Source organism: Manis pentadactyla, chromosome 19 (assembly GCF_030020395.1).
Source record: "Manis pentadactyla isolate mManPen7 chromosome 19, mManPen7.hap1, whole genome shotgun sequence".
NCBI classification, from domain to species: Eukaryota; Metazoa; Chordata; class Mammalia; order Pholidota; family Manidae; genus Manis; species Manis pentadactyla.
The window spans coordinates 3657140-3683126 of record NC_080037.1 but is presented as its reverse complement, the minus strand read 5'-3'; the positions used below and the strand labels follow the sequence as shown (position 1 = coordinate 3683126).

Sequence of the window (25987 nt, the reverse complement as noted above, 5' to 3'; positions counted from 1 at the left end):
CTAAGGTTCCGCAGAACCAATCCGAGAAGTATGACTTGCTGGGACAGTTTAGGAAGGCGGCCACCAAGGAATCTGCGGAAGGGAGTAGATAAATGGTTTGGGAGCGGGAGGGGTAAATCCGTGGACAAGCGTGAGGAGGCGGAAAGTGCAGGCTTCGCCTCCCAACCAGGGAATGGGGATCAGCACTCTGAAGGCCGGCCCGGGGACCGGGTCCCCGCTCTGGGGGCGTGGCCTCGCGCTGCCCAGGGGGCGGGGCCTGATTCGAGCTCCACCCGCGCCGCCGGAGGCGAAGGGCGAGACCGCCACTCCGCGCTGCGCAGCTGCACCGCGAAGGGGCCGAGAGAAGGTGAGCCGGGTGAGTGTTCGCACCTGCGGGCTGCGGCGAGCGCGGGCCCTCGGGGGCACCTGAGCCCCTGCGCTGGGCACCGCCCGTATATTCCTGCCTTCCCAGCTGAATAGACTCGCTTTCTCTCTCCCTTCTTGTCTATTTTCTTTCTACCTTTCCATCTCTTTTGCCCTCCGCCTGCCCTGCATCCTCCGTTCACCCCCCGGATGGAGTGGGTCTGGGGTATCCAAGCGGGCCCGGCCACGGTATCTGTAACTCAGGGGAGATTCTCAAGGTCACCCCTCGTTCAGTTCCTTCCTTCCCTCCCCTCCTCTCCAGGCTGTGCAGACCCGGGCCCCTTCCTGCCTCTCGGAGCCCACCCGGCCGTGCCAAGTGCAGCCCTGGTGCAGATGGCGGGCGGGCGGGAGGGGCGGGCACTGCAGCGGCGCTTGCGGGGCTGGCCTGATGGCAACGCTGGTTTTTAAGGTGGCCTCCGGGCGCCGCGCCTGCTGCGGATGTGATGCGTTGCCAGGAACCTTCGCGGACAGCCTCCCAGGGAATTGTGTTTGTTTTCCTCCTGCCTCATGGAAATGTTGGTCCGTTTGTATCGAGACCTTTAAACCGTCGTTTCCTACCGCTGTCTGCGAGCGGGCGACGCCGCAGGGGAGGAGGCCGAATCCTGGTTCTGCTTCAGGTTTCAGAGAATTTCCTTACCTAGGGTGCCTGCAGTGAGCCCGAGGGTCACAGCGACGGGGCGCTGCAGGGCGGGGAAGGGGCTGGAGACTCCTCGGTGAGTCATCCCCCTAAGCCGGGGCTCTCTTACTACTTTCCTTGGGAGCCAGGAGTTTACGAGCCACATTGTAGCGTAGGGGACAAGTGGGTGTGGGAAAGGAGGGAAGGGAGAAGCAGACCGGAGGGTGGGTAGGAACGCGGCGACGGGGTGGGGCCTTAACCCCATCCCTGGACAAAGGGAGTCGTGGAGGGAAGGACGCAGGCTCTGCAGAGGTCTTGCTCCTCGCAGGTGCTTGTGGACCTAGGCGTGTCGGGTGGAACTGCGGCGGGGTTTGGAGCGTGGGGGCTGGAGCAGGGGCTTCTCTTGGGAAATCTGTAGACCAGGAGCCCCGCAGTTCCTGGGACGCACCCAAGGTTATTGGTCAGAGTTACAGGCTATACTTCAGTTCAGTGAATTCCGTAACGAGGGCATAGTATCCGACTCAGGAGGTCAAGAGTGTTTATTCTCCCAGGAGTTAAATTTAATCGAATTAAATAAAACTAACATCTAAAATCCGTTGATACACTTCCACTCACACTTGCAGGCAGCCCTGGAAGAGGTTCCCTTCAGCCACCCTCCTGACACAATGTTACAGAAATAGAACACTTTGTAAAGCCAGGTTGTTTTCTGAGAAAACTTTGTCAAGTGTTTTTTTTATACTCCTGACCCAATGTCACTATATATGAAACAGATACATTGGGAGCAATGTGGTGGCCAGCCACAGAAACTGCCCTCCAGGGGCTTCCTTGGATTAAGGAACGAAGCTGGGGAAGGGCAGTCTTCTCCCTTTGTACACGGGCCTACTGGCCTGGAGTCCTGGGAGACACAGGCCGGAAAGGGAACCTCCTAACCTGGAGGACAGCAAGAGACCCAACATACTGGAGGAAGGGCTTTTCCCCATTAGCCTGAGAAAGGCTGAAAACCCTGGGACAGTCAGGAATGAGGTGGATGCCAATCATTCTGTCAAGAAGTAATTTAGTGCCTCCTGCTATATTTAAACTCTTCCCTTTAAACGTTCTCAATCTATATTAGAACAACACTGCCAGCCACAACTGACTAGGAATCATTTAGCATTTTCAAGCAATATTTGTTTAAAAGAATTTACTGCTGCAGTGTATGCAAACAAATTCAATACTACTTATGAATACACAGTTCTCCTGAAAAGGGAGAATTTGGAATTTGGCAATTATCAGGTAGGATACCGCTATGTAAAATGGAATTCCTAAGTTTCCCTCACCGTCTCTCACAATGTCAACCTACCCATCTTCCTGGGGAGAAAAACAGCACCGAGGAGACAGGAAAATTGTGCTACCTTCCAAGTACATTTGCAAAGACTTTTACGGATTTCAGCATTTTGGATCACAGGGCCCCCTGCTCCCCACTGAGTTCCTTCTAGAGGTGCCTTGTTCATACACTGGAACTTGGCTTCTAACATTTTGGTGCTTTATAGTTCGCTAATTTTCTAATCAGTGCTATTTTATTTCTCCAGCTCAAGAAATGTGAATGATTGTAGCACGACTTCATTTTAAGTATTGACTGGCATGAAGAATTTGCCTCCTGTTCAGGAAGGAGCCTGCAGCCCTAGGCAGTCGGTTCATTCAGGGTGGTTGGTATCCCAGGGGATACTCAGCAGTTGCTAAGAATTAATGACAGTCTGCCCACACTTCTTATGCTGGAAAATCCAAGTGGTATCAGTGTGACTCCGTTGGCTTTTTTTTTTTTTTTTTTTTGCTCTTCTAGAAGTCAGGGCTTAGGTTCCCTATGACCTTTGGTTCCTATGAAATGCAAGTGAAGGCACAGGCTACGTGGAAATCACCATGTAAAAATGAAGTGGCAGTTTCTGTGTTGTTTTGCTCCTTGCAAAGCAGTGTGCCTGAAAGATTAGAGGAAGTTTTTTTCTTCCTATAATCTCTCCTCTTTTGTCATACTGCAGTGCTGACACTCATTTAAAAAAAAAGTTCTTTTGGACCTTTTCCAACTTTTTTTTCCTTCCATTTAGAAAGATCTCAGGCTTTAATTAGTCACAGACTTGGAGTTAATTATTAGCTTTCTGTTCTTGTTAATATATTTTACTCTCAGAAGAGGGTCTGGGGAAGTAGAAAAGTTTCAAAAGAGGTTGTAGTCAAACCTGCCCTTCATCGTCTTCAAGAGGCCATTAGCTGGAGGCTGACAGCATCCCTCCAGCCTGACTGCCTGGCTGCATGTGAATCCACGCTTTCTGTGTGACAGCTGGGTCACCTCTGATATTCAGTGCCCTCATCTGCAAAGTGGAAGCAATATAGGAATCCTGTGAGGATTTAAACAAGTTCATACTGGTGAACTACTTAAGCAGTGTTTGACACATAGTAAATAACATACCTGCTAATAATCAGTATTATTAATAATAATAGACTACTCCTATCCCTCTTTCTCTAATCACTGCCCTTCAGACACACTGGTCTCCTTTCTCTGCCTCACATGAGTAAAGCCCTCTCCTGTCTCCATGCTGTGAATTTGCTATTTTCCCCACCCGTGTTTTTCTCTCCCATCACTGTCTGTGTCCTTCGGAACCCTAATCGCAGTCTGTGACGCTCTGTGTCCTGCTCCTCCTCTGCTGTCTCCCCCCACTTGACGTGGCCTCTGGAGGGCCAGGCCCCTCCTCCCCAGGCTTGATCGCCATGGTAACCCTGCGCCCCATGTGGTGCACGGCATTCAGTAGGGGATAAATCGGAACGGATCATTCTGAAGCAGTACTGAGTATGGTGGTGGTAGATACGGATTTAAGGCAAGAATTGCATGTAGGTAAAATGGCTTGTCCTGCATTGACTTGATTGAATCACCTCCATGCAAGATCATTTATTTTCCTCTGCGTCCTGTGGCTCCTCCCTGTTCTCTCGCCTGCTCTCTGGGGTTGGTGCCTGGAGACCAAGGGAAACATCCCGTCCCCAGGGTCAGGTCTCCCGGGAGCCTTAGCTCCAGATGGTCCAGCCTGGCCCAAGGCATCTGGGTGAGATGCCAGCACCCCAAGGAGCTCCTGCTGGCAGAGCCTTTTGTGTTTAGGATCTGTTGGGGGAGAGTTTGTCATCACACGCAGGGGAGCCTAGGTTTTATTCTCTCTTGTTACAAATCTGCTAATCTTAGATTCCTGAAGCACTGAATTAACAGTTTTCCCAGGGGAGACTGAGTTCCATTCAGGCAAGTGTGTTCAGTGTCTTCGCACACAGAAGTCAGACTCCAGAGAAGCGAGCACAGAATTTGCTTATTTGGCCTCAGCAGAGTTTGTTTGCGTCAGCGCCGGCTCATCCCACATAACCAGGAGCTCCAACCGTAGCATCACGCTGACGCCCCCTCCCCGGCTCCCAGCCTGCTCAGTCATGTGTTCATTGTTTTCAGCACTGACAGTCGCCAAAGGGTGATGATTAAAACATGTGCAACTTGAATATTTTATACAACCAAGTTGTGGCTGTTTAACTATACAGCTGAATATATTTGGATTATAGCACATTCATCTTAAAGGGACAGCTCTTCCGTCCTCCTAGCAGTTAGCTTCCACTTTCCAATGTTCTGTCAGCAGCATTGACGGGGAATTGAAGACTGTGCGGCCCTGGGGGGCAGACCCAGGTGACCCCTCTGCTGTTTGCCCCAGTTGGCCTAATGACCAAGTGCCGGATAAATACTGGTGTGCCCAACTTTTCATTTTTAGCCCTGGAGAAATGTCTACTGAATATGCAGTGTGATGGTGGGGAAGAGTTATTTTTCCTCCCCTGGGTTATTATTCCTTTTCTCACATATCCATGTACTCTTTTTAAATCTGTCATTTGACACTTTAACAAGTTTACCATCTGTTTAATGTAGAAGTACTGGAACTGGCGTCCTGAAGACGTGGGAGGGGCCCACAGGACCCCGGCTCGCCGTTTCCCTCTCCCGTCTGGGGATTCCTCTTGGGCTGCTTCCCTTCAGGCCCCTAAGTTTCTTCATCGAGCTTTACATGGGCCCAGAGGGTCAGCTGCCCTTCCTGGAGACAGTCTTGAGGACTGTTCTTTGTAGAAACATCTGAAGGCAGAAACGAGGCTGGACAACTCCCCAGGGTGCTTAAAGCCAGCTAAGTGGAGCCCCGGGGAGCCTTTGCTCTGAACCCCCACCCAGCGTGGGGTCTCACGGAGGTCCACTTAGAACGATCGTACCAGCCCTTCAAGTGACCATCCCTGTGGTACTGTCATGAAAATGTTGACTTTTGCCATGTAAAATAAGGGATAGTCTATAAGGAAGATTGGATTAATTGCACAGGCAGCCAAATAAAGATTTTAATGAAACATTGGGGGATGACTCCAACTCTGCTTTATCACTGTCCCGTTCCTGGCTGCCAAAAACAGACACTGCTGGGAAAATGCAGTGCGGGTTGAGAAGAGTCTTACCGATGGAAGCAGGGGTTGCCATTGTCCAAGCTGGCTTTTATTTGTTCGTTTGAGGACAAAGAGAGAACTGAAAGGTGAAATCTCTTCTCCTTTAAAAAATCAAATTAATTTCATTCATAAAAGATAAGTTGTTTTCACTTAATGGCTCAGAAGGAATGAATTATTTGAGGCAAGTGCCCAGATCCATAAAGCCTGCCTTTTGCTCCGTTTCTGCAGCCTTGGTTGTGCCTTGGGGATTTCTGTTGGCAGCCGAGAGAGCCTGGAGTAAACAGTGAGGGGGAGCGTTACCCCGGGAGTATTCTCATGGATCAAATTCAGGAGGTTTTCTGGGTAATCCTTGCTGTAACTGAAGGAACCCCTGGCCTACTGAGACAAGGCAAGTGGGGGCAGAAACAGGAATTGGAGGAAAGGTTGAGCCACTGTGAGCGCTGGAGTGGCTATGCATCCAGGACGGAGAGGAGACTCCCTGAGCCCAAACAGCATCCTGAAGCTCCGTGTTGCCAACGCAGGGGGCAAGACCAGCACTGCCTCGTTTTAGGTCCAAGCTTGAGCCCTTCGACACGGGACTTCACAGCGATGCCTTGTAGCTTTTTTAAAACTCGTGTGTGTCTGCTCACTGACAGCACCACAGTTGTTGTTCCGCATGCTGTTCCTCCCACCCACACCTTCCCATACACCCCGAGGCCCCCACTGGTGACCAGGGCTCTGTTCTCTGATCTGCCCCTCGAAACCCACTGTGGCCTAGGGCTTTTCTGCTGCCCCCATGTACCATAACCCACTTACTTCAAAACACTCTTCCTGGTTTTCTTCCCCCAACCTGCTATGTCCTCAAAAAACCATGTTTGGATAGTAATAAATAATTTGATAAGTAAAAAGTTATAAGTAGAGGTGCTACTGGGTTTTTTTTTTAATTATACAAATAATAGGTTTCTAACATATTCTCCAAAGGTGAATCTGTGAAAACCCACAGCTAACATCATACTTAATGATGAAAGACTGAATGCTTCCCCACAAGATGGGAACAAGATGAGGATGTCTGTCCTTACTGCGTCTTCCAGGACTGTATCGGCTCTGGCCTAGGCAATCGAGCAAGACAAAGAAATGAAAGGCACCCACATTGGAAAGGAAGAAGTAAAACTGTCCTCACAAATGGCATGATGCTGTATGTGAAGTACTCCCAGGATCATGGGTCTAGCTCCACCCTCCCCTGGGCTCTGTGCCAAGGCTTGGTTCCTCCCCTTTGCTCCCAGAAGCCCGGCATGGAGCTCCTGTACCGCCCCTGGGTGGGAGTCTGTGGAGGTATTTCTCCTCATTGTCCCCCACGCTGGGAGGGGTAACCTAACTCCAGACCCAGCTGTGCACGGTGGCAGTCTGCCTGCGTTCAGACCCAGCTCTGCGCTCAGAAGCTGAGGACCTTATCCAAGTCGCTGAACTCCTCTCTGCCTCAGCTTCCTCATCTATAAAATGGGAAAGAAACAGTAACTACCACACAGATTGACGTGGGGATTAAGTGTTAATTATGCAAACTCTGTTATGTGCCTGACATAGAAGCGCTCTGCAGTAGGCCTTAGAGCAGGTGTTTGGTATGCAGTGGTGGTACTTGCGCCCATTTTGCTATTTCTGCTATGTGGGGTGAGAGGTTCCATGAGGAGCTCGAGGTCCCACTGGATCCCTAAGTGGCCCTTCTGTGTGAAGTTCACGTGCCGATTGCTCAGAATTTAGGTTCGCCTGATACCGTGGTATTGGGAGTCTGCAGAGGTCATCCTGCAGCATGGTGACCATAGCTTGTGGAGGATGAAAAGCCTCAAACCCTGACTCGTCTGGCTGGTGGGGAGCCTGCTCTGGGGAGTGACCAGGAGCACGAAGAGAGAACTGGGGGCCAGCGGCCGTCAGAGGTTACGCTCACAAGATAAAGGCTCAGAGGGCGCTGAGCTGTCTTAGCTGTGAATTCGGTTCTGCTTCGAGCCCTCTGATAAAGCTGCAGGAAGAAACCAGTCTTCTGGTAGGCACACGTTAGTGGGACTGTGAAGGGCTCTGCTGGAGCTTGCTGTACAGGACTCCCTCTGGCGCCCCAGCCCCCCGAGTCCCAGGAATGCCTCAGGAGCAGGCCCTTCAGCGGCCCCCAGGGATGTTGGTAGAACCGCCAAGACAGGACTATGCCAGTGCCTTTGGAATTGGATAAAATCAACACCTAAAGTTTTTCTCTTTGCTTTAGACCCGTGGTTCTGACATGTGGTCCTTGACCAGCAGGATCACCTGGGAACTTGTGAGAGGTGCAGGTTCTCAGGCCCCACTTAAGACCCACTGGATCAGAAGCTCTGGTGGGCAGGGCGTGTTTTAACAAACCCTCTAGGGGACTTTAAGCTTGAGAACCACTGGCCTAGAAAACAGAACAGCTCTGGATTGGGTTTGTCTTCAGGGAAGTTATTATAAAAAATGTAAGTGGAAGACATATTCTCTGACCTCACGGAGCACATAGCCGGTTTGGAAACACGTGCTGTTCTCACTGCCCAGTGTCAGGTACCTGTTACAACAGCTAACGGAGCAGTGTGCAGCCTGCAGGCAGAGCCGGCGGCCCAGGAGGGCCCGTCAGGAGTACAGGCTCCTGGGGGAAGGGGGGCGACCTGCCCTGGACCACAGCGCAGGGTCGGACAAGGTGAGCCAGCGCAGGAGGTGGGACTGCCTCACGAGCCCGCACGTGGGCCTCTGCCTTCCGCCATTCCCCCGAGGCTGGCTTGCCAAAGGGTCCCCCTCACCAAAGCCCAGAGCACCTCTTAGTCATTCATGCGTCTCGGCAGAGGGCTCCCCTGCCTCCTTTCCAGAAGCTAACCTTCCTTCCCACCTTCTTCCTCCCTCTGTTCTTCCCTCCGTCCGGCAGGGTCTGTACTGACCCTGGTCCTTCCCACCTTGAAAGCCCTGCCCTCGTGTAGGAGTGGAGTCTGCACGCAGGGCCCTCCTGGAACGGCGGTGCGTGGGGCTTGGCCACAGACCTTCCTCGGCCAGCACTTCACCTCACCCCTTCTGCTCCCGTGTCTCGTCTCAGTCCCTGGAGGGAGAAGCAGGAAGCATCAGCTGCCAGGTGGCCTGTGAAGTCCCTCTCCCAATCTGATGTGTCCTCCCCTGTTCCCACGGTCCTCTGGGGACCGGCCACACCAGCCGCCTGTCTGTCCTTCACATGTGCCAGGCTTCTCCTCGCCTGGGACCTTGGCACTTGCGGTTCCCTCTGATTTTAATGTTCTTTTCCCCAGAATGTGGCTGTGGCTGTTTCTTCCTCATTCATGTGTCCGTCAAATGTTGCCTCAGCAAGAGGCCTTCCCGGTGACCCTGATGAGTGGCCGCCGGCCCTCCCACCCATGCCCCTAGGCCACCGTCCACTCTCCCTCATAGCTGTCACTCTCTCAGGCTGCTTTGGGTTTGCGTGTTTGGTGTCAGTCTCCCGTCATCATTAGGATGTCAGTGCTGGGAGGTCAGGGACCCCATCCTGCCCACTGCTGACTCCCCCACGCCTAAGCAATGCCTGGCACATAGTAAGCACTTTATATACTGTGACTGAGAAAGCAAATTAAGTGTTCTTAGATTCATGCGCTCCACGCTAGGAATCTAAGACCAGCCTTTTACCAAACTGCAATGTATTATCAAATAGGATCAGAACTAATTTCTAAGAGCACATTACTCATTTATAGAAAAACTGATGTCTCCTTATTAAGAATTACACATGCAGACTGACATATACACCTACCAGGATTACAATATGTCTTTGTATCTGGATCATTTATTAAGTGTTCATACCAGATACTTACCTAGTTTATTTCATTTACTTACCCAAACCTCCTGCAGAGCAAGTAGTCTTCTCCATTCTGTAGAGAAGTCAGGTCCCATTCACACGCTCACAGCGGCAGTGTCTAAACACAGGTCTGTCTGACCCCAGAACGCCCTCTGTGTCTACTCCCATGGATTTTCCCAGAGCAAAAGGAATCATAAAATAGTGTTCAAGTCTTGTAGGAGTGGAAACATTTGAAAAAGAATCTCTACTCTTAAATAAGTGACCAAGAATTTCTAATTGAAAAGAAAACCTTCAAAAGCTAGTTTCAGTTAAACCTCTCAACTGAACTACGCTGACTCATCTCAAGACTGCAAGAAAGTCAAGGCAGGCAGACGCCTCTGCAATTACTAATAAGGAAGGAGAGGTTGGAACGCTTTAGTCCTTTCTGCCTTTACCCCACCATTAGTTTCACTTTTATGCGGGGGTGCCCAGGTGCTGCCCCCTGCTGTGAGGGGGGATATCTGAAGATGGGGATTTATTCACTTGCCTGCCTCACCCGGTGGAGCATGAGGTTCTTGAGGGCAGGGGCAAGTTCCCGCTCATTCACCTCTTCATCTGCAGCCCTTGGCTCCGAGGGGCACACGGCAGGCCCTCGGGGCACGGCAGTGAGCGGTGCACGCTCGCCCTTACTCACAGATGAGCACCTCTGTCCCAGCAAGGGTTTGAGTGACTGCAGTTCACTCACTGCCATGGTCCGCGCTGGGACCTGCTGCCTCCTGAGCACTTCCGCTTTACCGATGATGGATTTTAACATGGCTCAGGAGGTGAATAGATGTGGCTCCCAGCTTTGCTTGCTATTTTAGCAGTTCTACGAATTCTTAATTTTGTATGCATTATCATTCAGCTGAATCAGGGCAAAAACAGTTCACATTAACGTAGACATTTACTGAGTACTTTAGGTGTCAGGCATCGTGATGGCTGTTAGTAGACCGTGTCTCCATTGATTCCTCACAACAGCCACACGGGTAGAGTCAGTACCATTATTATATCCACCTAACAGGTAAGGAGACCGAGGTTCCCAGGGACACATGGCTGGGAAGGCTGAGCCCCAGGTTCTGCAGTCAGTCTGATCCCCAAACCGCGCTCTTCCCTGCACAGGCTTCGTGTGCGCTGCCCAGAGCAGGAAGGGGCCAGGATTCCAGTGGGGAGTTGGGTCCGATTCTTTGCTTCCATCACTGTACCTCTGTCTTCTCAACTACTAATTATTGTCAGGCCTTTGCATACCTTTTGGGTGTATCTGCTTGTTTGGGGGATCATAGAAAAGTACAAAGCAAAAATTTACAATTTAGCCGCCTAGACCTAACCATGCTTATGATTTTGACATTTCCTTCTTTAATTCTCTGTTATTGAGAAGACTAAGATTACCTCATACACACTTTCTGTGGGATAGATTCCCAGTAGAATCAATGCACCAAAAGGTGCACACAATGTAATATTCCCTGTCACCGGGCTGTTTCCAGATGGTTCTATTTTACACTTCCCCACCAATGTGTAATAGTGCCAATTAGGTACCTAATATGTACCTAAATAAGTTTTAGTCATATGAATCATAAATTTTGTACAGCTGGTATGAGACTAACCTTGGAAACCGCTTGCTGATTAGCAAATGCTATTATACAACAAGTGACTGCAGAGTAATCTACAGCTCTGTTGAACGTTCAGCTCTGAAGGGACTGCTGGACTGTGTGCCAGGTCTAGTACCATCTAGAAGGCAAAGTCTAGGGCAGAATTCCCACCCCCAGAGCCTTACACTGTTGGTTCGATAAAGGGGTTGCTGGTGCCCCAGAGCAGGTGTATAATCAACCAAATATGATGCGCAGCCCAAGTGGGCGCAGATGCCAGGGAGGTTATGTGCCAGTTATCGGCTGCTCAAGGCTGTGCCCAGGAGGCTATCTGCTAGCTCCGGGCTTGGCCTCGGGTGTGGCGCTGCTGCCTGGGGTGTGGCCGCTGAACCGAGCTGCCTCCCCTTACCCCGTGGCACACCTGCACGGGGTGCAATCAGGTCAGCAAGGAGTCAGCAAATGGTAGGTCGTTTTGTTTTTTTTTAACTGAGTGAATTCAGCTGGTTCTTTCCATAAACGGCCTCAACCATTTTCCAGTTCCTCTTGGATTTATGTTTTCAGCAGTTACAGAGACAGATTTTCTCTCTGTTCTGACCACCTCTTCCTCAGAAATCCATACACCCAGTTGCTTCCATTGTTTCAGGAGATCCTTTTGAGGAGAAAAAAGGAGACATGAATTGAGTGGGTGCATACTGTAGGCCAGGCACCGTGCTAGGTGACAGACGTCAGCTGTTGGAGGGGCCGTTCCCGGAAGCCCCCTGGTTGCAGCGTGCTTCATTTATCCCGCAAGCGCCTGCAGGCACACACTCATGTGGCATTGAGGACGCCACACGATCACAGCCCCTGCCTCCTAGGAGCTTGGCTGCTGAGATTGGCTGCTCCCTGTTACGGCGCTGACCGCACGTGCTGCTGTGGGTGTGAATCCGACTCCACACTGTGGGGGCGGTGAGTGGGTGTCCGAGAGGGCTGTACCCAACCTGCAGGTGGCTTTCTGGGCTTTGCTCTCGCACCTGTGCAGGAGTGTCCACAGCACCTGCAGAGAAGCCTCAGGGAGGGTCACTCTTAGGCCTCGAGCACTCTCCCTGTCCCACAACTGGCTACGTGGTCTTTTGCAGACCACCCACTCTGACATGTACTGTGGGTCCCTCTTACTATAAATTCTCTGCCCTTCAAAGACATTTACTGTTCCTGGCTCTGCCTGCCCCCACCCAGATTCCTTTTCCCTCAATACCATTCACTTTAGCAAAGTGCGAGGAGAGTCGCTCTCACTAGAGTGTGAATGCCTAACAGGTTTCACCTCCCAGGTTCCATTTATACTTTGGAAACAGAGCTCAGTCATAAATATTAATTTCTAATTGTGGATTTTTAGCAGTTGCTTTTCTGAATGTTCGTTGCCTACAACAGAAACATCCACTGTAGAGGCACTTCTGTGTCTTGCCTCTTGCTCCTCCAACCCCTGGCCTGTACAAACCAGGACAGGGGTCAGTGACCGAGCCATCAAGTCCTGGTGTTCTGCCTGGGCTAGTTGGCGTACCTGGGGAGGAATTCTAACCTGCCCTGGCCTGAGCTCTGCCCTCATCTGTCTGGGCCTCCATTTCCTTTTCTGTAAAATGCAGCTAGTGAGATTCTTGTGAAGACGAGGGAGCCACAAAGGGCCACACAAACCCAGGGTGACCGCGTGCTGCCAGGGAGCTGCCGCCCTGTCCAAAGGTTGGGGCCGGAAGCAGCCTCCACTTGCGAACTTTGACCTACACCAAATGTACTTAGTGTGACTGTCCTTAAGCAGGTGGCCTGTGACCAAGTCAGAGACTTCATTTTAAACAGCCTGTTTGGCCCTGATGAGTTGAACTCCAAGGATATTGCGTAGATGAAAAGTTCAAAGTCATTTTTATTTGTTTTCAGAGGTGTTCAGAAATCACCCTGTATTTTATTTTTGTTTTAATAACTACTACTGAAGCTTGTGGCCCAAGCTGACTTTCTCAATTTTGGAAATTCTAGACGAGAATGAAGGCAGGGAAGCTCAGAGGTCGGCCACCCAGGTAGCCCAGGGGATGCAGACCAGAGGCCATTCCTGTGCTGAGTCACGGAGCTGGCCCAGCCAGTGTGTGTCCCCCATCCAGCAGGGGTCAGGGGGCGCCCCTGGGCTGGCAGCTCCAGGTGAAGAAGGTAGAAGGGGAAACTGATGAGGATTCCTGTGAGCCATGGCAGGGGGCGGGGGTGGGGGTGGTGCGGATTTTTAGAACTTCAGCCCCAAATGGTATTTTAGGGACCTAAGGGAAGAACTGGGCTGCTTGCCGGCCCCAAACCCCTCAGGGAGAAAGATGCCGGGACACCAGGGTCAGCTCGGCTCTGATTTTCCACGAGGGATTGAAAGGGGACATTGGAACCAAACTGGAACCCCAGCTCTGTGATGCTTTCTGTTTTGGACACTGGGACATTACTTAACCTCTGGGCCCTCTTTGGGAAACAGGCCTGTTACCGTCTTGTTGAGCTGTTCGTGAGGATGGTGGGGAGCATCCTGAGCAGGTAACTCCCGGCCTTTACCGGAGGACTGCAGCCAGACTGCTGTCAAGGGTGGGAATTCCAAGCTGAACGCCGCGCACAGGCACAGGCTGGGCCGGCAGCTGACCATCTCTGGAAGCACTGTAACTATTGCTCTGTTTCTGCCACGCCCCGACCCGCTTCCCTCTGGCGTCAAAGCTCAGAGAGAGGCTGAGGGGCAGCGCCAAGTTACCTTGAGATTTTTAGGGCTTCCTCCCACCTGCCAGGTTTTCTTCTCCCTGATGGCCAGTCTGTTTCTTTTCTCTTCTTTTCCTCTGGTGCAGACCAATAGCTAGAACAGCTGAAATTGCTGAGCCCTGAAAAATGTTGAGATTAGTGTTTTCTCCAAACATTTTATTATGAAAATTTTCACATACAGAAAAGCTGAAAGAAGTGTACATTGAACATCCGTACAGCATCCACCCAGATTCTGTAATTAGCATTTTTGTTCTATTGGTTTATGTTGTCATTTTTCATTGCATTACACATTCAGCTGTAGGCATCAGAACGGCCAGGGGGCGAGCTTGGAGGTGATGATCTGAGGTGCAGCCGGGCTCCCCAGAGCGGCCCGGGGCTGGGCATCCTGGCAGCGTTTGGTTCAGGAGCCGTGCTCTGCTTTCACTGGGACGGGTTCCCTGCCTGTGACCAAGGTCCCTGCCCTCCCAGCATCCCCTGTGCCAATGGACACTTACACTCCAACCATAACCTTGGAACTGTTGTGCACCATTTCCTTCCTTCTGTATTTATAGTTTAACGTATTCTTTAGCATTTTGCCATGTTAAACATTTTTTCAAAAATGTGGTTTTTAGTGGCTGTACCATTCTATAGTAACAACTACTCCCAAGGTAGAGGTAAACCTCATAAATGTAACATTGATCAGAGGAACCCAAGCGCACGATATGTACCATGTACTTTTCTGTGTGTATGTTGCATACTGGAACCATTTGTAAATTCTGTTGTATGATGGACCGTGGTATCTCCGACCGCCCCTTGGAAACATCAGATGTACTCGTACGCTTTTGCTCCGTAGGTCCACCTTTGCCCGTAGTGAAGGCCCGCGCTCCGTAAGGCCGCCTACTGCGCGGCGCCCTCGTGCTGGGCGACACCTAATGTGGTCTCTCACCCACAGAGCCGACATGGCCGTCCTCTCCAAGGAATACGGTTTCGTGGTTCTGACGGGCGCGGCCAGCTTCATACTGGTGGCTCACCTGGCCATCAACGTCGCCAAGGCCCGCAAGAAGTATAAAGTGGAGGTAAGGGGGACCCGGCCCGTGCTTGTCAGGGCGACAGTTTGTTCTGTCTTGGAGGGAGAGGGAAGGAGCCTGCTGCGCAGTGAGGACAGTGTCAGCGCTGCACCTGGTAGAAATTCTGCCCCTTCCTGGCAGGAAGAAGGCAAGAAATGTGGGGCCTTGTGGGGGAGCAGGCCCACCTTGTTTTTACTTTGTCTCTTCTGTAGAAGAGCAGGTGTGCTGGGGACAGAACCGTAGGCTTCTGGCTGGAGCTATCTGCTAGGATGAGTGTTATTTTCTAAAGAGGGTTAAATAAGGGGACTAGAAACTTTCAAACTAGAAAGCTGCTGCACAGTGAAGAAAATCATCAAGAAAAGACAAAGGCAACCTACTGTATGGGAGAATATATCCACAAATGATGTATCTGATAAGGGGTTAATATCTAAAATACATAAAGAACTCACACAAGTCAGTAACAACAACAACAAAATTCTATTGAAAATGGCCAAAGACATACAGATGGCCAACAGGCACATGACAAGATGCTCAACATCATGAATCATCAGGGAAGTGGCACATCGAAACCACAGTGAGACACCACCTCACCCCTGTGAGAATGACTTTTATCAAAAAGACAAGAAATAACACATGTTGACAAAGATCTGGAGAAAAGAGAACCCTTGTGCACTGTTGGTGGAAATGTAAATTGGTGCAGCCACTATGGAAAACAGTATGGAGGTTCCTTAAAAATTACAAATAGAAACACCATACAATCCCATAATTCCACTTCTGGGTACTTATCTGAAGAAAATGAAAACACTAACTCGAAAAGATATATGATCCTCATATTCACTGCATCATTTTGTGTGTGTGTATAATGTATGTGTGTATAATGTATATGTGTACACACATATGTATAGGTATATAATGGGGTGTTACTCATAAAAAAGAAATCTTTGCACCCCTTGCATGTTCACCGCAGAAGGTAGGTGTGTGTGTGTGTGTGTGTGTGTGTGCACGCGCGCGTGCGTGCACACGCATGGCATAAAAAAAGACTGAAATCTTGTCATTTCATGATGTGGATACATCTTGAGAGTGTTGTGCTATGTGAAATAAGTGAGAAAAAGACATATACTGTGTGATGCACTTGTATGTGGGATCTTAGGAGAAAAAACAAGCTCATAGATACAGAGAACAAACAGAACAAATCAGTGGCTGCAGGAGGTGGGGGGTGGGAGGCAGGCAAAATGGGTGAAGGGGTCAGAAGGATTGAACGCCCAGTTAGTTAGGAGTGAGCCCCGGGGGTGGAATGCACAGCGCGGCAGCTGTAGGAAATGCTACTTTATTGCATATTTGAAAGTTGTTAAGATGAGCACATCATAAAAGTTTTCGTCATAAGCAAAAACTGTGCGGTGTGTTTGGTGGTGATGGGTGGGCACTAGACTTAGTGTAGTGATCATTTTTCAATATATATACATATCGAATCATTATGTTTTATACCAGAAATGAATGTAATGTTGTATGTCATTATACCTCAGTTTAAAAACCAAATGACAAATAAAATAAAAAATTAAAAGGGTTAACTGGCAACAGTGTTTCCTGGTCTACCACTTTAAAGATGATGTCTTAAGGTGATTTTCCTGTTTTTCATTTTGAAAAGAAATAAGTGGTCCTGCAGTTACCCTGGGCTTAGACATTAGACTATTAAATCGCTTCCTTTAGTTCTAGTTGATCTAAAAGGGGCAGTTACGGAATTTATCCCCAGTGAGCAATTTAAGTGTCTATTTCTGTTTGACAACTTATAATTAGATTCCCTAACTGGAGCTTATTTTTAATTTTTCATATTTAGCTCCTTTTTTTAATGGACACATTCATTAAAATTCTCACATGCTCAATTTCTGTTCCCACATTAAGGGAACTCGTGAAAGGACGCGGTGCCGGGTGGCTCCCGGGAAGGCGCAGTTGCCCTGCTGCGTCCTAGCGGTGCGCCTGGGGTCCCTGGTGGTGGCGGCTCAGCACAAGCTGCCTCCATCCCTGTGCGGCTGTGGCACAGACACCCACTCTCATTACCAGATATTGATAGAAATAGACTGAGTCTGCTTCTGAGAACTGAGACCCTGGGCACTGCAAACAGTTAAGCAGAAGTGATCATCTTTCGGGGGTATGACAGAAAGCGCTTTGCAGCACCTTGCCTTTAAAGGGGATTTAACTCTCAACGCCGAATTGTACTCTTGACCCCTTGACCAACATGCCCTTTGCTTTAACAGTATCCTACCATGTACAGCACAGACCCCGAAAATGGGCACCTCTTCAACTGCATTCAGCGAGCCCACCAGAACACGTGAGTGTGGGCGCTGGACTTCTGCAGGGGGAGGGAGGGGCGCACGCTGTCCCACACCCCGGCCGCTAGGACTCCGTGTGCCGAGCAGTAGTGATGGTGACCACGGGCACCTCGTCAGAAGTGCTGTAAAAAAATATGTATGTGAACACATTGAATATCAAGCAAAATTAAGAGTTGTTAGAATGGTGGGATTCTGGATAATCTTGTCAGAAATGTCTTTAATGTTCCATTACCCTTCTCAGGTTTGCGTTTGTCCAGTCTAAACTGACAGTGAACCTCCCAGCCCTGGGGTGTGGGAGGCTTTGAGCTTTGGGTGGAAATTAATTTGCAAGCCCTTCCTCAGCAGCTGGTTGGCTCTGGGCCTCTCACCTCTGATCCCAGCCTGCACAAGAGGGCAGGTCCCAGCGGCCGGGTCTCCTCCCTCCGGTCAATGTTTATTCCTACCCTCCGGTTTCTACCTTAGCAAGTAACTGGGTAAAGGCCTCTTAGCTTTATATAGACAGACTTAAATGGGGTACTTTTTAAAAAAAATTCCTTTCTGTCTATTCCAGGTTGGAAGTATATCCCCCCTTCTTATTTTTTCTAGCTATTGGAGGTGTTTACCACCCGGTAAGTTTTTCCAGGGGTTTTCATCTATTTGGATTTAGTTCACTGACCTATCAGGGAAGGAAGAAGGAAGTGAACATTTAACGAACATCTTTAGTGTCTAGGCACCAAGATAATTTCATTCAATTACTTCTTACAATGTTCTTTAAAGTAGATAGAATTTTCCTCATTTTTTTTACAGATAAAGGAGAAACCTCTTGGATACTATGTGACTTCTACAGGGTCAAATAGCTACAGAGTAGAATCAGAGTTTGAGCCCAAGGGTCTGATTCTGGAAGGTTCATGCCCATTGAATTTTTTCATTTTCCATATCATTCATTCCTGCAGCAGACATGTACTGACACCTGAGGTCATAACAGTGAACTAAACAAAGATAACTGGTTCCCTGGAGCTTACTTTCAGCTGGGGTCACAGGCAAAAAGCAGCTTAAGTACACCATGTAGTACGCAGAAGGTGACGTGTACAGAAGAAAACCAAGCAGGGAAGGTGGACAGGGAGACAGTTCTGAGTGGGGTGGCCAAGAGCGGGGCCTTGCTGAGATGACAATTAAGCAAAACTTTGAAAGGTAAGGGAGCAGGTGCCACAGACGTCCCCAGGCATCTTCCAGGTAGAAGGGCAGCGCTGAGGCCGAGGTGGGAGCCTGCCTGGTGCATCTGGCAGACCGTGGGCAGGTGGTGAGGGCAGAGCGCAGGGGGCAGGCCCCAGGGGCTGGGGAGCCACCGGGCTGGTCTGTGCTACACCTCTGCCAAATAAAACAAGCTTATCAAATCCTCGTGAGTTGCCATTTGGGTCTTGCCTTAGGCAGAAAGCGTTTCTTGTTCAGGGGCCAGATTTCTCCTTAACTGAGCTCTGACCAGAGTTCTGGCACTTACGTTTCTGGTTCGCACCCTCTTAAGCCTCTGGTCTGACCTCAGTGGCTCTGTGCTTTTGTTATCAGCTGCCAGCATGGTACGTTTATAGTTCATGACCCTGAACTCTTATTTTTTCAAAGAAACATCTGCTGATCTTTTAGAGAAGGTATTACTTTCTTGTGCCTGCAGTGAGGCCCCATGCCAGCTTGTCTAAATAGACGAGTTGGTGTCTCTTGATCAGGCATCACCTGATGTCCACCCCATCCCCTTTCCTGTCCCATTCCCCTAGGTCCCATTCCTTGTGCTGAGTTCTTAAAAATACTCTCAGAGCTACTCTGAGGACTACAGTGCAAATGCTAACGGAGCCCTCCCATATAATTGTGTTCCTAGGCTGGGAATTATGCATCAGTAAACAATAGAGCTTGTAGGTGAAGTTTATGGGCCAGGGTTTTTACTTCTAGCTGTTCATGCACCTACTGATAAGTAACTTTACCCAAAATCAACTAAAAAGAAACAAAAATCCTAATGTAGTAACCTTAGCCCACCAATGGCACTAATTGTTACTTGGGACAGGGACATGCAGTGTGTCATGTTCTCACACACCCTCCCTCCCTCTTACTCTCTCCTGACTCCTTTTGACCACATGGGTCACCCAGAGTGGCACCCAAATAGAAGGATTTTTCATCTTGCATAAATTTTTCACTCTGTCTTCTCAAGGGTGTTGGGAATGGGGAGACTTCCCCCTCCAGAACCATGTTCTGGGGTCCACAACTGACTCTCCCCACTTTTTATGGGGGGAGCCCCACACCTGTGTGTGGGCCACAGCACAGCCTGCTGGAGCTCCTCCTGGGGGCCTCACTGAGCCCACGCAGCCCGTGGCTGCCCAAGCCGGCCTCCGGCTCCCGCTCCAGGCCCATCTGAGACAACAGGGCGTCCCCAGTCCTGACTCTTGGTGGGGTTCCTCTGCGGGCTTAGGCTCCGGCCGGCCTGTCCTCTTGTGCTCTAGCAAATGGAGTTCCCCAGGGCACGGCAGGAGGTCCAGCCAGGCCGCATGCCCACCCAGGCCTGTCCTCCTGTCCCAGATCCATGGGCAGCTCAAGGAATCACACATCCTTGAATGTCCCAACTGGAACAAATAATGTAATCCAACCTAACCTGGTGGGGAGTATTTTACTATCTCCATGACATAACTTTTTGCTGAAACACTGTGTCATCAACCCAGAAGTTTAAAGAAAGATGTGCTTATTTCTTTACCGCAAATGCTAACGTCACCCTTTTATTTTAGCGTATAGCTTCTGGCTTGGGCATGGCCTGGATTGTGGGAAGAGCCCTTTATGCGTACGGCTACTACACAGGAGGTGAGCCACCCACACCTGCCCAGGAAACGAATTCCAAATCTCAGGCTGCTCTGCACTCCTCCTCAGCAGGGCTTTCAGAGAAAGTAACTTGATATTTAGGCGAAAGGTCTGTCATTTTTTATGAACATTTGAAGAGTGACAAACCTTAATTTTATTGAGCATTTTTTAATGTCAACTGCTGTTTTAAGAACTTTGCACATGCTCTTTAACTTTACAATTCTGTAACACAGATAATACCGTGCTGTTTTATAGATAAAGAAACTGAGGCTTAGAAAGAGGAATGCGCTAGGTCACGGAGCTACTGGGTGTAAACTAGTGAGGATTCGAACCAGGCGGCCTGCCAGACACGGGCATCTGCTGCTGTAAATGGCGCGCCTGAGGGAGGGAGACGGAGGAGATGGCTCTTGGCTGTACTTACCTCTTGGGCGGGGGAAACACTCCCAAAGGCTCCGGAGCACAGCTGCTCTCATTACCCCAGAACTTAGGGTCCAAGCAACACTACTGAGGTGCATTACTTTGCCGGCAGTGTCCGGCATACTTGCAGCTCCAGGCCAACGAGCTGGGTGACTGCCCCGGACCGGATGGTCTAACGCACAGCCCCAGCTGCCGCGGCAGAACGGCCAGCAGACACTGACGGCCTTGTCGTTCCGGAGCATCGGTCACATCTACTCTTTCTTTTTTTCAGAACCCAGCAAGCGGAGTCGTGGAGCGCTGGGCTCCATCGCCCTCATTGGCCTGATGGGCACAACTGTGTGCTCTGCCTTCCAGCATCTCGGTTGGGTCAAAACTGGCTTGGGCAGCGGGTCCAAATGTTGCCATTAAATAATTATAGGGTGTTTAAAACCTCTCATTCATTTTGAGTGGCTTACTTTTATTTCAAGTTACCTTTTTTTTCTAAATATAATAAAACTTACTGGCATCAGCCTCATCCTAACCCCGATTCCATCACCTCTTTATTTTTGAGTGTTCGTCTAAAGTCAGTAACCTGTTCCTCCTAGCTGAGCAAGGGGCCGCGGGTACTGACGCCCCTCCTCACCCTGCCAGAGGGTGTGTAGTTAGTACGTGAGGTTGAGAAGATGCCCCACTATGTTCATAATCAGGCCACAGCGGTGAAAAATAGGGGCTCTAAGCAGGAAAGACTTTTAGCTCTAGTTAGGACTTAAGACTATTTCATCTTACCACCGCTACAATACATAGAATGACAGTAGGGTTTCTAAAACCTCTACTGAAGATTGCTTCTGTGGTTAAAAACTGAAGCTACAGACTAAATTCAAGATTATGGAACTTAATGGAGATAAATATAACCCCTACATTTGGATACAGAGATCTGACTGCAAAGGTACAAATGGGGAAAGATACCACCAGCAACAAAATACGTAAGACTTACAAGGTTTCAGTGGACTTGGAGAACAAGGCAAGTGGCGGGACAGGATGGTGCTCCAGAAATCAAAGCGGCCATGAACTCCGTTAGTGGAGACATGGCGTCTAGACCTGTGCTGGCCGGTGCAGTAAGCACACGACAAATCAGTTCTTTAGCTGCTCGAGCCACATTTCGAGTGCTCAAGAGCCTGCAAGGACTAGAGATTGAATTTGAGCCGAGGCCCGACTCTAAAATCCATGCTTTTTCCATTTGCACTCCACAATTGCTCAGAACGCTCGAGGTGGCCACTGAAGACGGTGAGCCTTGCCCAGTGACCACCTGGCTCCCTCCGGACATTTGACATGGAGGCTGGGCTACATCAGTCTACGCTCTTTGGTTTGGGAGAAATTTCCAGCAGTGTAGAGGAAAATCAGGACTGTTCTCATCAAGCTTTAACTTGTATCCTTTTTTGCATTAAAATGTCCCTTTATGAAATGATGGTTGTGATGAATGGCAGGGTATTACTGGTCCTGACTTGAAAAAATGTTTAATTTGTAATAAGCTAGGGTTATGGTGGTGGTTGGGGGGTGGGGGTGGGGTAAGAGATCTCTGAAGACACTGGTGGACGGGGTCCCTACAGGCAGCAGCAGCGAAGTGGGGCAGGAGGGCTGGGGACAAAGGCGGGTTTTCACCTTTGAGGTCTTAAACAGGAGGAGCTCCCCAAAGTGACATGGCCCATCTCTGCCATTGTGCTGTCATACAATAGGCCCGAATGGAGTTTTATGAGGATCCCCAACACATAGAAGTGTGCTGATGGAAATGGGGAGCCCAGAGCTCTGCCTGTGTGTTTCCCTGCTTCCCCCACAAACAGCTCTTTGCAGGCACCCTAGGGCTCATTAGAATCCACTTGTAGATCGCTGCGATTGAGAATCACCCAGTCCGACAAGCTAGTTTCTGTTAAATTCTCTCGTGGAGAACACGTGGCGTAAGTACAGCCACCACTCACGGCAGCGCGCGCTCCGGGGCCGGTTTGCTTCTACACAGAACGCACTCCGGGTTTTGTTACAGATGGAAATGGGAGAATCATGCAGTCCTTCACTGCACCACACCATACCTCAAGTATGCCCCCTGCAGGTAGCTGTGTGCCTGGGGCAAGTTTATTAGCCCCCGAGCCTCTGCTTGCCCAGCTGTGAGTTGGGGACAATGACCACACTTACTGTGTAAGGTTCCTGAGGCTCCAACGACAGGTCCTGCACGACCGTGCCCCGTGGCCGCGGGCCAGCCCGGGTTCCAGCACTAGAGGGAGCAGGGGAGCCACCTGCTGGGGAGACGTTCATCAGAAGTCAGCAACCAGCCTAGCCTTGTTCTAAAGACAGCCCCCCTTTTTCCTCCCTAAGGGCACTTGCCCCCGAAGGTCCTCTCCTCACTCACTGGAAGACCGAGCAGCCTCCCGGTTCCCTCTTACACGGCCCCGTCCAGCAGCACCTCCTGACACGGTGGACAGATTCTACCTCCGTGCTGTCCCGTACAGTAGCCACGCCCCACATGTGGCCCCGAGTACTTGCAGTGTGGCAAGAGCAACTAAAAAGCCGAATTTTTATGTGTGCCTAGTGGCTACTGTGCTGGGATAGCAAAGCGGTAAAGCAGTGGTTCTCAGTCTTTTCTGTCCACTAAATCCTGATGTGCGGCCAAAGCTGAGAACCACTGCCCTAAGAGCAGCGCTTGCCGACTTGTGCCCAGGAATCCCCTGGGGACCTTGTAAAAGGCAGGCTCTGCTTCCAAGGCCAGAGGTGGGAACTGAGGCTCTGTACGCCTGATGAGCAAGACGCTAGCCCGGCCTTCTGACCCGTCACTCACCCAGAGTGCTCTGGGAGCCCAGGGCAGGGCACTTCTGGCTTTTACAGTTTACACTCTAGTTGGAGAAGATGTAAGAAGCACACAATTTCAAATAGCAATAAATGCTTGGAAATAAATAAAACAGGTTACTGGAATAAGGGGTGTGTGACCGCTTCAGCTTTAGGGAGAACTTGTAGCTTTTGGCTTTAAGGAGCCCACAGGTGAAGATTTGGACAAAAGTGCCCCAAGACAGAGGGAACAGAACGGGAGTTTCCTGAGGCTGGGACAGCCCAGCAGAGTGAGAGAAGACGAAGTTAGAGAACAGAGGCCGCAGTGAGGGGCTGACGTTTTATTCTCACTGCAGTCAAAAGCCACAGTGGGATCTAGATCGAGCACAAGCATCTTGAATTCTGATTTACTTTAAAAAGATAATTGCTGATCTGAGTTCTGTATTTTTCACTTCATTTAACTGCTAAGGCTTAGTCGCATTTTCCCCTTTAGACCCTGAAAACAAAGATAAAGATGTAGATGTCTTTAAGTGTAAGAAAAACCAAGGAATCATTTTTATATCAGAGGAAAGCCAAACTTGGAACTGAGGCATGTCCGAGATGCTGGCATGGAGACCCTGCCCCTGGGAGAGGCGGGCAAGCGCCCAGCAATGCTCCTGCCCCCAGGTGCTCCTCAGGAGGGCTTCAAGGGGTGGTGTCAGTGAACTTCAACCAACTTTCTTCCTGCCAGATTCCCGCCATAGGCAGCAAGAGGATCTTGTGGAGTAAGAAAAAAGGGGAGCTGGAAGAAATATAGGGCTCAGTGGCTGCCTGTTATAGGCAAAAGACCTGCCCAAGAGACTGCTTCTGTATGGGTCACCGAAAAGCCAAGTGGGAGATGAGGATTCTGGGTGATTTACTGCAAAGGAATGAGCTGGTGTGAGACTTTCTTCTTTCCTTGCAGTAATACAATTCCAAAAAGCTTCTAGCAACACCTTTAGCACAGCAATCTGTCGACCAAAGAAATCTTCAATGTGAAAAGGGCACGAGTTCAATCTGCCTATATGTGGCCTCATCAGGATACTGGGTTAGCAGTTAATCCCTTCAAGAAAATCCCAGGGAAGATGTGTGCCCAAATGTTAACAGTAGTTACCTCTGGGGGTAAGAGTCAATGGGGGAAGGAGAAAGAAGGGCGCTTTCTGCTTAACTTTCCAAAGAATCAGAATAGCAGGAAAGAAAAAAGAAGATTCCAGAATTTAGCTAAGTGACACTTCTTCCAAATTACAGTGAGGCCTGGCCTCTTGGCTAAGTCACATTTCCTTAAGTGTGTTTAGTACCTATTATTACTCTCATAAGATGCTTCGTTAAAAAAACAAGGTTCTGGGTCCAGGTAAATTTTGAAATACAACAGCTCATCTCCTGGAACTCACCTTGGACCATGCTGGCTGCGGCAGGCTGACTTCCCCCACCCCCAAAAATATGTCCATGTCCTAATTCCTGGAACCTGTGAATGTTCCTTATGTGACAGACTTGGCAGATATAAGATAATTATGGACCATCCTATGGACCCTAAATACAATCACAAGTGTCCTTATAAGAGGGAAGCAGAGGGAGATTTGACGACCCAGAGAGAAAGGTGGCAATGGAAGAGACAGATTTAAAGAAGCTGATCTGCTGGCTTTAACAACAGAGGAAGGGGTCAGGAGCCACGGGACGTAAGGGATGCCGCTCTAGAAGCTGGAAAAGGCAGGGGAGAGGATCCCCTCCTACAGCCTCAGGAGGGAGCAGGGCCTTGGGGCACCTTGGTGCCCAGTGAAACCACGTCAGACTTCTGACCCCCGGAACTGTAAGACGATATGCCTGTTGCTTTCAAGTCCCTAATCGTGGGCAGCTGGTTACAGCAGTCACAGAAGACTATACACTGAGTTAAGTTGTGGGAATCAAGGAAGGACAACAAAACCTTAAGAAGCGAGGTCCCACATACCTGGATTCGAATCCTGCTGCTCAGCTGATGACCGAGCTGGGACAGAGGCATCCCCAATCCTATTCCTTCACCCGACGATCAGGGCGACTGTCTCCCTTGGGCTTGGCGTACTAGCTGAGAAGGGATGAGCAGCAGCATCGCAGTGGGTCCAATGCTGGTCCTCTTCCCCCTGCTGTTTTCTCTTTGGAGGAACTGCCAGAACACGTCTTCCTCCAGCAGCTCCCACCGGTAGGTCATACAAGGACCCCTGAGGCAGGGCCATTATGGGCCTTGCTCAGTCTCACATACATGACCTCTGTGCAAATCGGCAGCACCACGAGTGGGGGGCAGGACGAGGATCCCTGCAAGTTTCCCAAGTCCCCCGTGATGCAGCAGCTGGTCCAGGGCAGGTGCTGCCACCAGGGTGGGGGCCCACGGAACCCTCTGGTTCACCAGGCCATGGAACGCTCATCACAGCAGCTTAAGAACACCCTTGTGCACTACTGCAAAGAAGCGCAAAGCCTCTCCCTTACACATTTACCTTGCTATAAAAAACAAAATTCAACAAAATTCGATTTGAAGATCCAATTTACTTTAGGAAGCAATTCATGAATGGGGCAACATCCCCTCTAGCAAGCAGAGAACTGCTCCACTGAGTTGCACAGAATGGAAGGTTTCTACTGGCAGGAATGGGGGGTGGGGAGGGAGGGGCAAGAAGTTATTTGCAAAAGAAAGGAAGGGGCTGGTCAGGCCAGGTCACCCTCCCCTGGGGGCAGAGCAGGGGGCTGCAGCATGCAGATTGCCTCATCCATCTTCTTTGGGGATGGGAAGGCTCAGGGACAGATGACCACTCGGGTGGCCAGAACATTCCTGACTGACCACATTCCTGGGGGAGGCTGCAGGTGCAGCCAGGTGAGGCGTTGGCTCAGGCTTGGTGACTCGGCCGCACAGAACCAACCCCGCTTTGGGCCTGGTTTTAGCGATCTTCAGCCCTAGCCTGTGTCCAACTATAACCCTGAAATTTTAGTTTCAAAACATC

At 50.0% G+C, this 25987-nt stretch overlaps 1 protein-coding gene across 2 annotated transcripts; it reads left to right on the top strand.

The window, feature by feature from the left end:
• Window positions 1–192: 192 nt before the first annotated feature.
• Window positions 193–20736, top strand: MGST3 (microsomal glutathione S-transferase 3). Of its 2 annotated transcripts, none has more exons than XM_036922885.2 (6): window positions 193–346; window positions 14547–14670; window positions 16914–16987; window positions 17539–17596; window positions 19730–19802; window positions 20488–20736. In XM_036922885.2, the coding sequence occupies exons 2-6, from the start codon at window positions 14554–14556 to the stop codon at window positions 20622–20624; spliced, it is 459 nt and encodes a 152-aa protein (XP_036778780.1). In that variant the 5' UTR covers window positions 193–346; window positions 14547–14553; the 3' UTR covers window positions 20625–20736. The 2 variants fall into 2 exon arrangements, with proteins under 2 accessions (XP_036778780.1, XP_036778779.1); XM_036922884.2 differs by having other exon boundaries at window positions 242–355.
• Window positions 20737–25987: the final 5251 nt, after the last annotated feature.